The sequence below is a fragment of the Dermacentor albipictus genome, chromosome 8 (assembly GCF_038994185.2).
Source record: "Dermacentor albipictus isolate Rhodes 1998 colony chromosome 8, USDA_Dalb.pri_finalv2, whole genome shotgun sequence".
In the NCBI taxonomy this organism is placed as follows: Eukaryota; Metazoa; Arthropoda; class Arachnida; order Ixodida; family Ixodidae; genus Dermacentor; species Dermacentor albipictus.
The window spans coordinates 13,957,999-13,975,023 of record NC_091828.1 but is presented as its reverse complement, the minus strand read 5'-3'; the positions used below and the strand labels follow the sequence as shown (position 1 = coordinate 13,975,023).

At 42.6% G+C, this 17,025-nt stretch overlaps 1 protein-coding gene across 2 annotated transcripts in view; it reads left to right on the top strand.

Annotated features, from left to right (window-relative positions):
- The window catches only part of LOC139048622 (uncharacterized), a 171,205-nt gene that overhangs the window by 139,183 nt on the left and 14,997 nt on the right, over positions 1 to 17,025 (top strand). For both annotated transcript variants that reach the window (XM_070523072.1, XM_070523071.1), the window contains exons 7-8: positions 10,440 to 10,711; positions 15,848 to 16,011. In XM_070523072.1, coding sequence (XP_070379173.1) covers positions 10,440 to 10,711; positions 15,848 to 16,011 — 436 coding nt within the window. The remainder of the gene's footprint in view (positions 1 to 10,439; positions 10,712 to 15,847; positions 16,012 to 17,025) is intronic.

The window sequence follows — 17,025 nt, the reverse complement described above, 5'->3', positions numbered from 1 at the left end:
AACACGCCGAGTGATTTGTTTGTTTCACAACGTAGTCCTTTCTTGCATGTGAGTTTTGTACTCAACTGAATTCTTTTTTATACTTACGCTGCAGACGACTAAGCCGGGCCTTGCCGCCAGCGCTCATCTACTTTGACTGGCGCTGCTCTGCCTTTAAATATATCATGTGGCACCTCTTTCTAGTAAAAAAAAAACTACTGGAACTTTAGCCAGTCTTTAGCTTTGTACGTTTCCAAGCAGCTCCCTCGGGGAATTTCAAATTGCACAAACTGCAGCGGGAACGGTAGTTCATCGGCATATGCAGCAGAATTGCATCGGTGGTACAGCACTAACATGCGCTTTTATTAACCCGTGTGTTTGGTGACTTCGTTGGCTAGTGTACGCGTTCCCATCAATAAATTGGCAATTATTCTTCTTGCGGCGACTTCGACTGCACTTATTCGGCGGTGTCACATGTATTCATCGGCAGAAAAATCACAACGACATATGCAGAGATTGCACCGTGCCGATTTGTTTGATATAAGTCTGCACTAACGACAGGTGCTTATTATTCAGGTAGAGAAGCAGCATTGCGGCAAGGGTAGAATAAAAAAAAAACATCGAGAGATCGCATCACTCAACAAAATTTATCAGCTAGTGAACGTGAGCTCCACGTCATGTAAATGGGGTTCATGGTGTTTCTCTGCGGGACACACCTTGCACGTATGTGGACCATGCTGTCCCAAACACCGGTAACATCGTGTTCATACCCGTTCGCAAAGAAGTCAGCATCTTCCCTACAGCTGTCACCGCAGAAGAAGCAGCCTGGCACCCGAACAAAGGAGAAATCGCAGCCACGAACTTCAGCCATCCTTTCTGCAAAGGGTTGCCGTAAGCTTCTGCTCCCGCGGGTACTGTTGGAGGCGTCCGCTAGGTGGCTTTCAGTGGCGCCTCTATAGGCGGTGCACGAGGCGTATAGCGGCTCCACAGCCACCGTAGTAATCCATAAAGAAAGCAACAAAATCCCAATAAAGAAAGGCGTCAGGCTAGGAGATACGATCTCTCCAGTGCTATTCACAGCGTGTTTACAGGAGGTATTCAGAGACCTGGAGTGGGAAGAATTGGGGTTAAGAGTTAGTGGAGAATACCCTAGTAACTTGCGATTCGCTGATGATATTGCACTGCTTAGTAACTCAGGGGACCAATTGCAATGCATGCTCACTGACCTGGAGAGGCAAAGCAGAAGGGTGGGTCTAAAAATTAATCTGCAGAAAACTAAATTAATGTTTAACAGTCTCGGAAGAGAACAGCAGTTTACGATAGGTAGCGATGCACTGGAAGTGGTAAGGGAATACATCTACTTAGGACAGGTAGTGACCGCAGATCCGGATCATGAGACTGAAATAATCAGAAGAATAAGAAGGGGCTGGGGTGCGTTTGCCAGGCATTCTCAGATAACTCAGCAAGTAACTAGTATGGCTTCAAGCTTTCATTTAAAAATCAAAGGCAATTTCAACTGCAATACCTTAAGCGTAATATATGTGATTGAATGTACACTGTGCAAAACAAAAACAATACGTTGGCCCCCAGAAGGGCCTTTTAGGTTGCGTTTGAGCAATCACAAATCGCACGCTAACACGCTGCCCAACCTGCCCATCTCAAAACACGTGTCCTGCCCACTGATTTGATAAGATAAATGTCACGTTGCTCAAATCGGGATTTCCTTCAAGTTGTGACGCAGAAGCCCGCTAAATCTTTCTTATATGCATAGACGCGACGGTATCAAACTTATCAGTTTGATGATACCGCCGTGTTGGTTTGAACGAAAGTGTAGGAAAATTGAGTTGCCTGTCCACATAGCCCGTCACATCTTCCCTCGTTTCTTTTCTTTTTCATTAGTACGGCACTATTTTTCCGTTTTTCTTGAAAGTCACCATTTTTCCTTTTTGCTTCCAATTTTCTTTTATTTTTTCGTTTGTTGTTGATTGATGACGTAGCACCTATTCGGTGACGTTTTCTTCTGTCACCTGACAATTGCAGCTCGAATTTCATTTTCTGTGCGTATCTTCAAATTATCCGTTTGCAAACGCCATCTGTTTAGACATGTATCAGCTGTTTCTTCAGAACGATTGACACGCATTCTGTTCGCGCATTTCTTCGTTTTTTATGCAAATATATGTTCATTAGGTTTATATGCACGTGTATATAAACTACATTTACGCCATACATTGTATTCTGATGAAAGCCGGACCCCGTCCGAAACGTCAATAAATCGCTCCATACGAGCGTCTACATCACTCACATATTTGTCCAGATCCAGAAACGCGTTTTCCTGGTATATATATATATATATATATATATATATATATATATATATATATATATATATATATATATATATATATATATATATATGTATATATGAGGCGTAACGCCAACAGATAGAAAGAGAGCGGTGGTGGTTCAGAGAGCAAACGGGGATAACCCCTATTCCAGTTCGCATTAAGAGAAAAAAAAATGGAGCTGGGCAGGCGATGTAATGCGTAGGATAAATAACCGGTGGTCCATGAGAGTTGCAGAATGGGTGCCAAGAAAAAGAAAGCACAGTTGAGCACGGCAGAAAACTAGGGGCGGTGGTGAAATTGGGAATTTTTCACGCGCATGTTGGAATAGCTTGACGCAAAACGGGGGATAACAGGGAGAGGCCTTCGTCTTGCATTGGACATAAATAGGCTTATGGTGGTGGTGGTGGTGGTGGTGGTGGTGGTGATGATGATGATGATGATGATGATGATGATGTATACACACTCCTCTAAGCACTACCATCGCCTCTGTACCCCTAACGCGTGACCGACTTACCACATTACACACACACACTTTGGATTTGGATTTATTTTCTCCTGTTTACAACAGAAAGGAAGCTGAAGCTAAAGGCAGTCGAGTCTGACAATGGCTTCAGCTACTACAGTAATTCAGCACGCAGTCTGTACATAGCACACAAATCATTTAATATACGCTAATAAGCTAGTGTTTCGGGATACAAAGTATTATTTTCTTTTAAAAAAATAAAAAAAAGATGACGATGACTTCAATAAATACACATAAGGTAAATTTTAAGGTATTGTGTTCCAAACTAACTATAACCCGAAAACAAATGACTGGAAGGACTAACAATTTATGCTACGGTTCTAATCAGACAAACTCAATATTGTTCGCAATGAGAAAGGTTTGTTAATTTATTCGAACCTTCCATGATTTCCTTACGAAAATCACGTAGGTGATTTAGCAGTGTAGGCACCTACGTGTAGGCGCCTACCCTGCTATGTAGGCGCAGTGTGCGCCTACACTGCACCTATACTGCGTCTAGACTGCAATGTAGGTGCAGTGTAGTTACTAGGCACAGAATGCATTTGCGAACATTTGCGCTGGCACCATTACTCCTTTCCAGATTCCACGCAGCACCCCATATTTATTGTGGCCCCAAGTGTTCCACGTTGCATCATTGTTGCATTCCGCTTCCCCTTTTATTTTCAGATTATCTCGGTGATGCTTCACTCCGATTGAGATTTTTTATTTTTCTTGAATTTGTTTCTTCAAGAAAGGTACGGAAGCTAAAGGTATGGCAATAGCTAACAGAGGACTCTGTAGCGGTTACAGATAAACATAATACATACATAGTAAAAGTGTTCGCAGCATGTGTCAATTTTCATTTATATAACAGCAACAAAAGAATTATATATTCACAATTCCCTCTTGAAAATGTGTACGCTACCTAACAATATATCTACGAGAGCTTCGTAGGCACAATGTTGCAATCAACTTAACAATATGTGTTGCAGACAACATAAAGAAAAATACCTAAAATAAAAAATATGATTTTGCTTAGTTGGATATAGTAAAAGTGGATGCATTTTAATAATACTTTCTTTAGCTGTTTCTTAAACAGGTTTCCACTAACTTCGAAGTCCGAATATCTTTCCAGTTTATTAAGAAGCAATGTTATGTGATATATCACGGATTGTTTTCCATAGTTAGTCCGTGTTATTGGCATGCGTCGCTTTTGTTCTCTAAAGTAGTAAGATTATTGGTCAATGTTGCTATTTATGTATAATTTTTCATGATGCAGAAATTGTAATAGCTTGTAATAAAATATTTGGTCGGCTCTTAAAATATCATATTTTAAAAATGAAGGTAGTGCTATGAGATCCCGTGGTTTCCCTTTACAACGTTCTTAGCAGCGTAGTACTCGTTTTTGTAATACCAGTAATTTATCGTAATTACCACGTGTTGTTGTTCCCCATACTAAATTTTCATAGCATAGTTTGGAGTAAGACAGTGCGTAATACATAGATTTCATTAGCCTCACAGGAACGAAAGCGGCCCCTTTGCATAAACACCCCACACATTTTGCAAGCTCTACTGCTAGCCTATTGATATGAGCGTTCCAGGATAGGTATTCTTCAAATATTATACCGAGAAATGTTTTTGTTTTGACTATATTAATAGACTATCCGTCAAATGTAATTTTCAACTCTCTGTTTAAAAGAACGACAGAAAGCTGAGCTAGTTGGTAAGGATTCATTATGCAAAATAGAAGTGAGGCGTGCAGACAGGACACAAGAGTAGAGAAGTGGACAACACGAACGCCGACTATCAAACTAACTCAACTATCATTTTATGAACTGCATGAAATATGATATATGTCGTCTTTTTTGTTTTTAATTGCACTCGATTGACCCTTAGCCAGCATGAAAGAACTGACAGATAATGGTTTACATTTGTTTCGACTGTTTGTAGCTCTTTAGATGAGAATAACACGTTTGCGCCATCTGCATAATTGATTATTTCAGGGGAATCAGGAATATTTACTAAATCATTTACATAAATTAAAGCCAAAAGTGGCCCTAGAATTGATCCCTGGGGTACACCTTGTGCTAACGTTTGTTTGGAAGAAAATATATGATTTACTATGACTACTTGAAAACGATCTCTTAAGTAATTCCCTACTAGTTTTAAAGCCGTCCCCCTTATACTATATCTTGACAATTTAATAAGCAATATTTCAAGATAAATGCAATCAAAAGCCTTTTTAAAGTCTAAGAACAAACCAAGTATATATATATTTTTTTTTTCATATACCTCCCAGGCTCCAGAAGGAGTATCACGTGAGGGGGGCGGTACAGATAACAATTGTGGAGCAAAAACATAGTTTTTTTTAATACGTCTTTATTTCTGCGCTTAATAGGCGAAGCCTTGTGGCAGAAAAGGGGTGCTCTATGGGGAAGGGGAGAGGGACCGGTGCTCTCTTCTTCCTCGACGTGGAGTGGTCCCGAGGTCGGCTCTGCAAAGAGGCGGCCAGGCCCTTCCTTGTCCCTGAAAAAGTCCAAAAAAGCACTCCAAAGTTGGACTGAGTCCTTGAGCCCGATATGCGATGGCGGGTCGAGCCACTCCTGTAGGGTGCCAGGTGGGTTCCCGTCCAGGGAGTGTAGTGTCCTTTCTCGGACCGTGTCAAAGGCAGAGCAGCTCCACAGAAGATGTTCGGCCGTACCTCTGGCCGGGCATGCTGGGCACTTAGGGCTCGGGTATGAGTGCGGGTTGATGATGTGTAGCCTTGCTGGTGACAGAAGCTGGCCGGTTTGGGATCGGCGAAGAAGAACCGCCTCTATTCTGCGAAATGTGCTGTGTGGGCGGCGAACATAGTTTTTGTTACATAAATATGAACAGAACTAGAATCAAGCAATAAACAAAGATAAAAAGAAAGGAAGGTAAACAAACAGTAGTTTGCTTTCAGTATACAGTAAAGCAAACAACCTAAGAACAAATGCTTACCTAAATACATAACCATGAAGTTAAAAGTAACAAAACTAAACAGATACTTGTTTTTAGCTAAGTACTAGCCAAATATGCAGTGATTTCTTGTCTGAAGGTTGATGGGTCGTTAATGTCAGCGATGTTATCAGGAAGACCATTCCACAGTGCAATCGCACGTGGCAAAGCTGAGCAGTTAAATGCATTGGTGTGACCGAAGATGCGTTGGAAACTGGGATGATTATGCAGACGTCTAGATGTGCGGGAGGGGCGAACGAGTTGTAAAGTAGGTGGGCGTACATTATGCATGATTTTGTGCAAAAAAACAAAGTAATGCTATATTGCTGCGCGATTCCAAAGATGAAAGCGACAACGACAACTTGATATTAGTTACGCTCGAAAATGGGCTATTATCTCTGGCAATGAAACGTGCAACACGGTTTTGGATCGACTCGAGAAGATGGATTGGACATGCCAGATGAGGTGACCATACAGAAGCTGCGAATTCGAGCTGCGGTTGCACAAATCTTTGGTAGGCTATCTTTCTAGTGAGGGAAGAAGCGCTGCGAAGGTTACGTTTTAGATGTTCAAGAGTGCGCCCTGCTTTAGCGGTTATTTTCTCAATCTGGGATGACCATGAAAGGCTAGGTGTTAGAATAATTCCGAGGTACTTGTATGAAAATGTGCGAGCGACGATACTATTGCCAAGTGAGTAACTGAAAATAGAGTAGGACTTTTTGCGAGTAAATGTCATTAGATTGCATTTGTTAGTGTTTAGGGTCATTTGCCAATCCAAACACCAGTTAGTGACACATTGAAGGTCCTGTTGAAGAGCAATATGATCAGCGAAGAAGCGGTAGCGAAGAAGACGGTAGATGACGCAGTCATCTACCGTCAAATCTGCGAATAGTCGAGATCCTATTTTCTGTTGTTCTATAGTCGTTATTATTTTGTCTTTAACGAACATCAAAGCTTGCTTTGTTGATTTATTCTTCTGAAAGTCATACTGACTCTTAGTTAGTATGTAGTGCTTATTTATTAATGAGATTAGTCTACTGTGTATGATGATTTCAAAAACCTTTGATATAGTGGGTAGGACGGACACCAGTCGATAATTTGTAGGCATATCCCTTCTACCGGTTTTATAGATGGATGTCACTCTTGCTATCGTTAAAGTGTGTGGAAAGATACCCGTACTCAGGATCAAGTTAGTAATGGGTACAAGGACATTACATATTAAATGGTGATACACTATTAATTATAAGAGACCTATGCCATCGATACCAGCTGCAACATTGTTCTTTAATTTCTCAATAGTTTGTGCGATTTCTGCGAGAACGATCTGGAGTAGCTATGGTGAATTCATTACATTTTTGTTTGCTGTTGCCGGTCAGGGTGTTGACAACTTCCCAGACCTTCATAGGATTGTTTAGTATTCTTCAAAGATGTTCTGAAAATATTCTGTTTTTGCTCTCTTTAGATCGAAATTCAGAGTATTTCTGTAGTTTTTATATTTTACAAATAAGCCTGGATTTCGTGTCTGAACGAATGTATAATACAACGAGTTCTTCTCTTTGATTCATTTACGAAGTGCAGAATTCATCCAGCGCTTTCGGTACTTTTTCGTCTTACGGTTATCTATCAGCTCTAATGGGAAAGCTTCGTCATATTCTTCCTTTAATAACTGGGAAAATAACTGGTAAGCTATATCTGCATTTTTTTCGTTATAAACATTATTCCAATCAGTTTTTTCTACAATTTCAAAGACAGTTTTTCTTGCAGCGTCATCCATGCGTTGTTTAAAACGTATTTGTTTGTTGAGCGAGCCGGTAGCCGAACAGGTGACGCAAAATATTGGTAAATGGTGGCTTACATCGTATGTAAAATTCCCGCTGTTTAAATCATTGTCATTTTGATTTGAGATACAGATGTCGAGCTGTGTAGCGGTAGTTACAGTTATTCCAGTGGGTGAGTTGATGAGATTTGTGCAACCATAGGCAGACAATAACATCACCATTTCTCTAGCACCCGGATCACTGGACATCATGTCTATGATGATGTCACCCATAATTAAAAGCGTATAGTTCGGTGAAAAACTCGAGAGTAGATTCTCCAAGAAACGCATAAAGTGACTTTTTCTTCCCATAGGTGGTCTACATATGGCTAAAGTATTTGTTTTTTCAGTTCGCAGTGCTAGGCATTCAACATCATCATTAATAACACAGTAATCTTCAAGTACCTCGTGAAAAAATGTTTCTTTAAAATAAATTTCAACTCCGCCTCCTTTCTTATTAACACGAAGTATATCTTTTGAATTATACCCTGAGAGATGAGGCAGGTCATCATTGTTAATGATCCTTGTCTTAGAGAACAACAACACATCGAAGCTAACAGATAATGACTCAAGAAATGTAGTTATGCCATCTACCTTGTTTTTTATGCTTCTTGTATTCATGTGCAATGCAACGAATGTTTTACCAGCAGTAGAAAATTTCACATTGTATTTTCTTCGCTGTGGGGTGTCAGCGAAGGGCCCACTTCTGTCGAGGGGCGGTGCTAATATTCACCTCCTCGAGTCGAGGTGGAGTGTTCAGTGGACGAGCGTTATAGAGTATGGGGAGAAGATTCTCGTTACAAGTAAGGATCAGACAACACGTGAACAAATGGAAGCTTACTATATAAAAAAGAAACTCAAGCTGTAGTAGTGATACGTTGCTTCATCATCATCATCAGCCTATTTTATGTCCACTGCAGGATGAAGGCCTCTCCCTGCGATCTCCAATTAGCCCTGTCTCGTGCCAACCCATTCCAACAAATACCCGCGAATTTCCCAATTTCCTCGCTCCACTTAGTCTCCTGCCGTCCTCGACTGCGTTTCCCTTCTCTTAGTATACATTCTGTAATAGTGATACGTCGGTTACGTTTAATCAATTGGAGACAAGATTGTTCGACCACTGGATATCCTAAGTTTGTGATTAGCCTGTTCATGCGTGTATCTCTCTATTTATTCCTCGGTCTGCACCCAAAATAAACCAGTTCAAGATGCCGCCCATACACACAGAAAAAACAAACATAGATTTGTTTCTTTTTGTGTGTGTCGTAATTCACGGCACTGTCCATCAGCAAATACCAACTAGGCCAACAGTTAGTTCTGTTGAGACGTGTGTCTTAAAGAATATAGTTGATAAGGTCTGCGAAAATCTGAATGGTTTTTGAGATATGAAATCTCTATTCGATACAGAAAAGCCGATGGCGTGCTCACGCTTGCCCAACATAGTATACGCCTGTACGAAACGACCACTGCTGCCCGTAGTTCTGCATTGCGCAGGCCTTATCGGAAATATATAGATTGACAGTCGCTCTCCTTTAAATAAAGCGCCATTCTGACGGCTGTCGTCTCCCCTCAGTAATTATATCTGTGATTTAAGCACATTGTGATTCGTCCAACACAAGCTTTTTCGCTAGTCAAAGAGATCTCATGGGAAACATTCTTCTTACAATGGGCAAAGTGGTTCGTACGTTTTCGTCACATCAATCAGCGATCGACTGCCAATCTGCGGGTCTGCAGTTAGAAACCCTGTAGAGGCATGTTCTTTCTTCGCTTATTTGTTTTACACGTCTCGAAAAACTCTGCCTCTCTTTTTTTTAGGTACGCGCAGAAGTTTGATGTCACACTTATATTTCTATCCATTGCCACGTTAACGCTTTTGGCGGCCGGATATTCTGTTTACTTTGTTGCCGGACGACACGCAGCCCATGCGACGTTGGTCATTGTTAATATTTTTTTCAGTTTTGTCATATTTACGTTAGCGTCAAGAAGCCATTCACCGTCAGCGCCCGTGTTATTGTTGGTCTTTTTGGGATTGGATAGTTTTTGTTCAGAATATTTTGTTCGGAATGTGGATGCTGTACCAGCTCGACCAACTCTCTAGTTCTTGTCGATCATATTCATATTAACCATTATCAGAAAGATAGATTTGAGTGTGAAGAAATAGGTGCGAACAAGAAAAACTACGAGGACGATTGCTTCATTCCACAATAAAGATAGGCGCTCAAAGCAATCGTACCGTTTTATGAATATATTGTTAACTTCTACTACGGTGACTTTTTTTTGCTTATTAGGATGGATAGGCGATCTAGTTGGTAATGCACTATAATAGAATACTTAGAGCGCTGAAAACACAAAGGACGTAGAAAATGCACACACCATACGCGCTCAACGAGCGCTCACGACAAACACGAGAAAACACACGACCGCGTGTGATGTGTGTTTCTTTTTATACGTCTAGTGTGTTTATAGCGCTCTAAGTTTTTGTTGTTTATTGGCTTTATTTTGAGTTTGTTTGTAGAAGACGGAGCTTCTTACAAAGCGCTTCTGCTCCTCGCGGGTTTTGTCATCTTAGTCGACCAGCTAGAAAGCATCTGAGAAAATTTTGACCGACAAAGATACATTGCACAATGGTCGTACGCTTCTTTTTTTTTTCTTTCTTTCGTGGGTGCATTTCTGCGCTTTTCTGTGTAAGGATAATGAGAGAAATTTCACTGATTTTTCTCATGTTGCCCTTAAGTAGCCTTGCGAGCTACCGCGTTATCTTTCTTAATTCGTGCATATAACGCTAAGACGCGCTGATCAGCACAATCGCCTTGGGCAGCCTCCGACCGCAGGACATCAAGATCCGGCTCGGGGAGTGGGACGTGAACCGCGAGGACGAGTTCTACGCCCACGTCGAGAAGCAGGCAGCGGAGGTGGTGGTGCATCCGGAGTTTTTTCCGGGAAACTTGAACAACGACCTGGCGCTCATCCGACTGGACTCCCCCGTCGACCTCAACCTGCCCCACATCGGAGCCGCCTGCCTGCCGGAGAGGCGCGAGACGTTCGAGGGACACCGCTGCTGGGTCACCGGATGGGGCAAGGACGCCTTCGGTGAGGAAAAAGAAGGATTGACCACAGCCTCTATTTCTGCATGCGAAGCTTTTCCGTGCGAACCTCGCTGGGTTTCGTAACCGTGGCTGCGGCGTGGCTGTCCGCTTGCCGAATAGGCCGACCAGTGACAGTGGATTAGGCGAGCCGCTGCGCTCCTTGCCCCCACCAGATGACGCTAGCCTCCGCGCTAGCCTGCTGCTGTTTTCGCTGTTTATGATGTGCATGATGAGAATGGAAAGGGGGCTAGAAGGGAGTAATATCCAGTGTCATCTATCATACAACCAGGCGGGTACAGTAGTAGAGCAGCAGCTTCCAGGTTTGTATTAAGTGGACGACATTGTGTTGCTAGCTATCAAGCAAAGTGATATTCAACGTCCGGCTAATATCTGTGCACAGGAAGGCGATAAGTTACGTCTACGTCTACTGAAGGCGTAATGTCTGAATTAGGAAAGCTTGCTTCTGGCCAGTCACAACTTATTACCGAAGTACTAGACCTAAAAAGCAAGCTACTAACAACAGACATAACCCTATCGGATTTAAGTGAACGCATGACTGACTTAGAAAGGCATTACAAAGCCATTTCAACACTACGAACTGACCTCGATACCATAAGAATAGATACCACCCAAATGGCAGGTCAGGTCGCACGCCTTGCTGCACAGATGGATGATAACGAAAACAGGTCACGCCGTAGTAATCTAATATTGTATAACATCTCCGATCCTAACCCGAAAGAAACATTTGCAGAATCTGAAAAAATCGTCATCCGCCACTGCAATGAACACTTGAACTTTGTCATTGATGCCAACCATATTGACCGTGCGCATCGCCTTGGACGCCATACAGAAGGCCGTGCTCGGCCACTTATCGTAAAATTTAATCAGTTCAAAACTAAAGAGTCTCTACTTTCTAATGGCCCTAAATTTAAGGGAAGCAATTTCAGCGTCGGAGATTTCCCTCAACCCATCAGAATTGCTCGTAAAATCCTTATTGCTTTCGCTAAATCGAAATCCACGTCCTACTCTCTCCACTTCAAAACATTACATATAGGTACCAAACGATACGTGTTTGAGCCTTCCACAGAATCTGTTAAGGAAATATCGTAGCAATTGCCCAGTCATCAACATGTGCCTTCCCACCCTCGGCCCGCCCCGCGATCAAACTTGTTCCTTTCCGCTATTTTCACTAGCATACGGAGCTTCATCCCAAAACGTGACATTATTTCTAATCTGGTTTCGTCGTCTTGCAGTAACCTTCTAATATTAACGGAAACATGGCTTGTAGGAGACGTAACGGACAGCGAAGTGCTCGCTGACCTATGAAATTTTCAACCCTTCCGAAACGATCAAAATATAGCATAATATATCATGTGCATCTGTTAACACTATGTCCGATCTTGAAATCATATCGCTTAAATGCCATGCCGCACGCTGTTCCATTTTACTTGGCGCTTGCTACAGGCCCCCTCATAGTACCCCAGACTTCTCTTTCAAACTGAATTGTGAAAGTCTTAAGTGAAAGACTTAAGTTAAATAACCACCAAACACCCCAACATGCGTGTAATTCTATTTCGAGACTTTAATTTTCCTAATATCGATTGGTCAAGCCGGCCTGCACCAACGGCTACATCAAGGGAATCGAACGAGTTCCTTGAGGTATGCCTCAACTTTAACTTATCTCAAGTGCTCACAGAACCAACCCGTGTCACCGATAACTGCCAAAATATTCTAGACCTTGTCTTAACAAGTAATCCTGAGAGTGTGTCATCCATCGCGTATCTTCCTGAAATCAGTGACCATAAAGTCATTCATGTCGACTTCGTAATTAAACCCGTTTTCACCCCGACTGTTAAAAAGACTATTCGCTTGTATGAAAAGAGCAATTATGAAGCAATTAATGAAGAACTAACGCAATTTTACCCCAGTTTTGCAAGTGCCTTTCCTTGTCATACCATGGGTAAAAATTGGCAAATTTTCAAAGAGAAACTAAACAATTTAGTTGGAAAATACATTCCCCAGAATAGCATTCATTCCAATTCAGCACAACCCTGGTTCAATAAAGCACTGAAGCGATTAGAAAACAAGAAAAAACCTCTCTCCCGAGCAGCTAATTCCCGTAACACCCGTGACGCATGGAAAAAATACAAAGCCGCTGAAACTGCCTATCTGGAAGCCATACTTCATGCCAAACGCTCATTCTTTTATTCTGATGTGCCGAACATGCTTAAGAACGACCCCCGAAAATTCTGGCTAGTCTTAAGCCCACACGACATGCGAACTATTACCTTATCAAATGAATCAGGTGATTCCCTAACCGACGCTGAGTGCGCTCACTTGTTTGACACAACCTTTGCGTCAGTATTTACACAAGAAATTGAAATGTAATTTTCTATTCCTCATGCGAACTTTCAATGTACCATGCCACCTATTACATTTTTTCCATCCGGCATTGCATCCCTCATAGACAATATCAAACTTTCTTCGGCAGCTGGTGTGGACGACATTACGTCTAAACTTCTAAAAAACACTAAACATATTTGTGCAGCATATCTCTGTCTTATAATTTCACAGTCAGTTTCAACAAGCATGCTGCCTCCAGATTGGAAGTACGGAAAGGTCGTTCCAGTTCACAAATCGGGCAACAAACACTCCCCATTAAATTATCACCCCATCTCATTAACCAGAGTACCATGCAAAATCCTTGAACATATCATCTACACACATATCATGGACTTCCTTGATGCCAACCATTTTTTTCATCCTGCGCAGCATGGCTTCAGGAAAGGTTTTTTCTGCCTAACGCAGCTTGTAAGATGTGTTAGGTTCGTTCACGACCTGCATGTAAACCTTGACTCTAACTTCCAGACTGACGCCATCTTCCTAGATTTCGCCAAACCTTTGACAAAGTTCCTCATGAGAGTCTACTACTAAAACTTGCCACATTACATTTGAATACCAATATCTTAGCATGGATTAAAGAATTCTTAAGTAACCGTTCACAATCAGTCTTTGTCAACAATCATGCATCTAACTCTACCCCTGTAACCTCAGGCGTACCCCAAGGGTCAGTCCTTGGTCCACTACTATGTCTAATTTACATTAATGACCTACCAATGCATGTATCTTCTAACATCCGTATTTTTGCAGACGATTGTGTAATTTATCGTAAAATTAACAGCGTTTCCGATAACACGTCCCTTCAAAACGACCTGCGAAGTGTACAGGAATGGTGTAACCTTTGGCTAATGGAACTAAACCCTAACAAATGTAAGACTGTCTCCTTCCACCGCCGCAGAAATCCACTTGTTTTCTCGTACCCAATTGCTGACGTCAACCTTGAAATAGTTCCTTCCTACAAATATCTCGGAGTAACCCTTTGTAGTGATTTAACCTGGGAAACGCACATTATGAACATCATTTCATCTGCTAACAAAACACTCGGGTTTTTAGAACGCCACTTGCGCCACGCCCCCCAACATGTAAAATTACTAGCCTATCAGTCTCTCGTCAGGGCGAAATTAGAATATGCATCCCCCATTTGGAACTCTCGTCAAGTATATCTCATCAATCAACTGGAATCCCTTCAAAATCGAGCTGCAAGATTTATTCATTAAAAGTACTCCTACAACATCTGTATATCGGCACTAAAAACAGAATCTGGCTTATCATTGCTTGCATCTCACCGCCGCATTGCTAGTCTTTGTCTTTTTCACAAGTTCTTTTACAGCTCACTTGGCAAAGCACCATACATTCTCCCCCCGGCACGCATATCCAGCCGCACCGGTCACCCGCAGCAAGTCGCGCGCCCACGTACACGCACTGTCACTTTTTCGTCTTCATTCTTTTTTCGTGCAGCAACAGACTGGAATGGCCTTTCCAACGAAATCACAGTCATAACCTGTCCTAGCACATTTTTAAACACCGTAACAAATTATCTTACCCTGTAATAAAAATATGGCCTTCAATTTTTTTATGCATGTATGTACCCACCCCTTATGTAATACCCCTTCAATGGGGCCTTTAAGGAAGTAAAATGGAATGAAATGAAATGAAGTTAGGCTTTAAATTTTGCGTTAGAAAATCAGGTGCTATGGAATTCAATGAATACAGCGAACAGACAATTACAGTACAGGGCCAGGAAATACCTGGCGTAAAGGAATATAGATACCTTGCTATACGGATAAACGAAGGCAACAGATATTTGGAAACACAGTAAAAAAAAACAATAACAGTAAAGTGAAAGAGAAATGCGGCCATAATGAAACACAGATCGCTATGGAGATACAATAGGTACTAGGTGCTCTGGGGTATGTGGAAAGGTGTAGTGGTTCCAGGACTTACATTTGGAAATGCGGTTGTTTGCTTGAAACTAGACGCACAATCAGGACTCGACGGCAGGCAAAGGTCAGTGGGACGCCTCGCAATGCGCGTTCACGGGAAGACTACAAATGAAGATGTGCAGGGTGATATCGACTGGACAAGTTTTGAAGTGAGGGAAGCTCCTAGTAAAATAATTACGACGAACGACTGAGGAGAATCTCTTGTTGGGCGAGTTGGTGCATATTAGCAAAGAGGTTTTAACGGCGCAAACAAACGACCACCGAGAGAGGGCATACAAGGACAGGCGCAGTCCTTGTGTGCTCCCTCTGTGTGGTCGTTTGATTGAGCAGTTATAAAACCGTTTGCTAACGACTGAGGAATATGGAAGAAAGAAAATGAGCTGGGAGAGTGTTCACCTATTTGTACAGGAAAATCATTGATTCACAGTGGAGCAAAAGAAGTAGAAAGCTCGCATTTGTACCAAAGTGCAAGCCACTCCTGCTTAAGGCCTGGAATTCAGGCTAACAGTACCTAATAAATAAATAAATAAAACTAAAATGCAGAAATGTCTATGTGCGTGCTAAAGATCCCCCTGGGGGCCCACAATTTATCCAGAGCGGCCCACTGGACGTGCCTCATTCTCGCACCCTACATTTAGTTTTCGCCTTGTTGACGGCACTGCCGCTTCTGCTGCGTCAACGCGATTCCTAGCGTTTGCTGCAAATTTTCGCTGCTTTGTTGCCGATTACAGCCTGCGTGAAAAGACACTCTACTGGCGTGCTACCATATATATGCCGACCGCGCGCTGTGGTTACAGGTCAGCAGGGCGAGTACCAGCACATCCTGAAGAAGGTGGACGTGCCAGTAGTGAGCCACGACGAGTGCCAGCAGCGGCTGCGCAGCACGCGCCTCGGGCCTTACTACCAGCTGCACCCCGGCTTCGTGTGCGCCGGAGGGGAGCCCGGAAAGGACGCCTGCACGGTACGGTCCGCTGATCTGAACGAGGCGAACCCTTGCCATGCATGGCATACATCAATGTCAACAAGTCGGTCGTAATAGCGCAAGTTCTTAACATGCCGTCGAACGACCATTTAGCCATTGAAGGCAACGCATCCTCATGTTCAATGTAGCAAGCTACTAGTTTTTCTGGGAGTGGTTCTCAAAGGTACATGTGTGGCTCGGAATAAGTTTGGAACTGCCCTCGTAATACATACAATGAAGTTACTCTTTGTTCAACAATCAAGTTAGGCAGAATTCTCTGTGTGCTGGAATCGTCCACAGCTCCTTTAGCTACTATTTTCAAATTTTTCTTAGTGTTGCCTTCGGCATGAGTTATACGGAAATATATAAGTACTATTCCTTCTTTAGCATAGTCACACAATAGAGTCACATATTATTCCAGCAACTTCAGCAAGATTTACATTTAGCTGATGTAATTAGATCTTGCTTCCATTTCTGGCACTACTATTCTTGTTTTATTCACAAAAAACTTCACTTGTCTTAAGCATGCATGTTTAGGCTAAACGTTTTCTTATTCGAATATGTTCAACTGCAGACCGCATGAAAACTGCATTGACTACTGGACCCGTATTCTCAAAAAAACTCTTGCGCAAGAAACTGTTCGGAAGAATTCACGGACAATTGCGACACTCCCGAATGCGAAATTTCAGCGCAGCTCTGTGTGTGTTTTAATTTCAGGACACGTCCACTGGCGCGGACAATATGTCCATGGCACCGCGCAAAAGAAGTGAAGTGTGGCGCGCCAGCCTCGCTAATTGAGGGATCGCGAGAAGCAGTGCCTGGGTAAGGCCTGGGCGCGATTCATAGTATCCACCGCAGACAGACCTCCGCTCATGGAGCGCTTTGTTTCTATATATGGTATCGGTGGATGCGCTCGCAGCATGCCATCGGTCAACACGCGACGGCGCGCTACTCTGTGTCACCTCGTAGCAGTCGTTACCACTGAGCCCGTCTTGCGCGGCACTACGCTTTCCT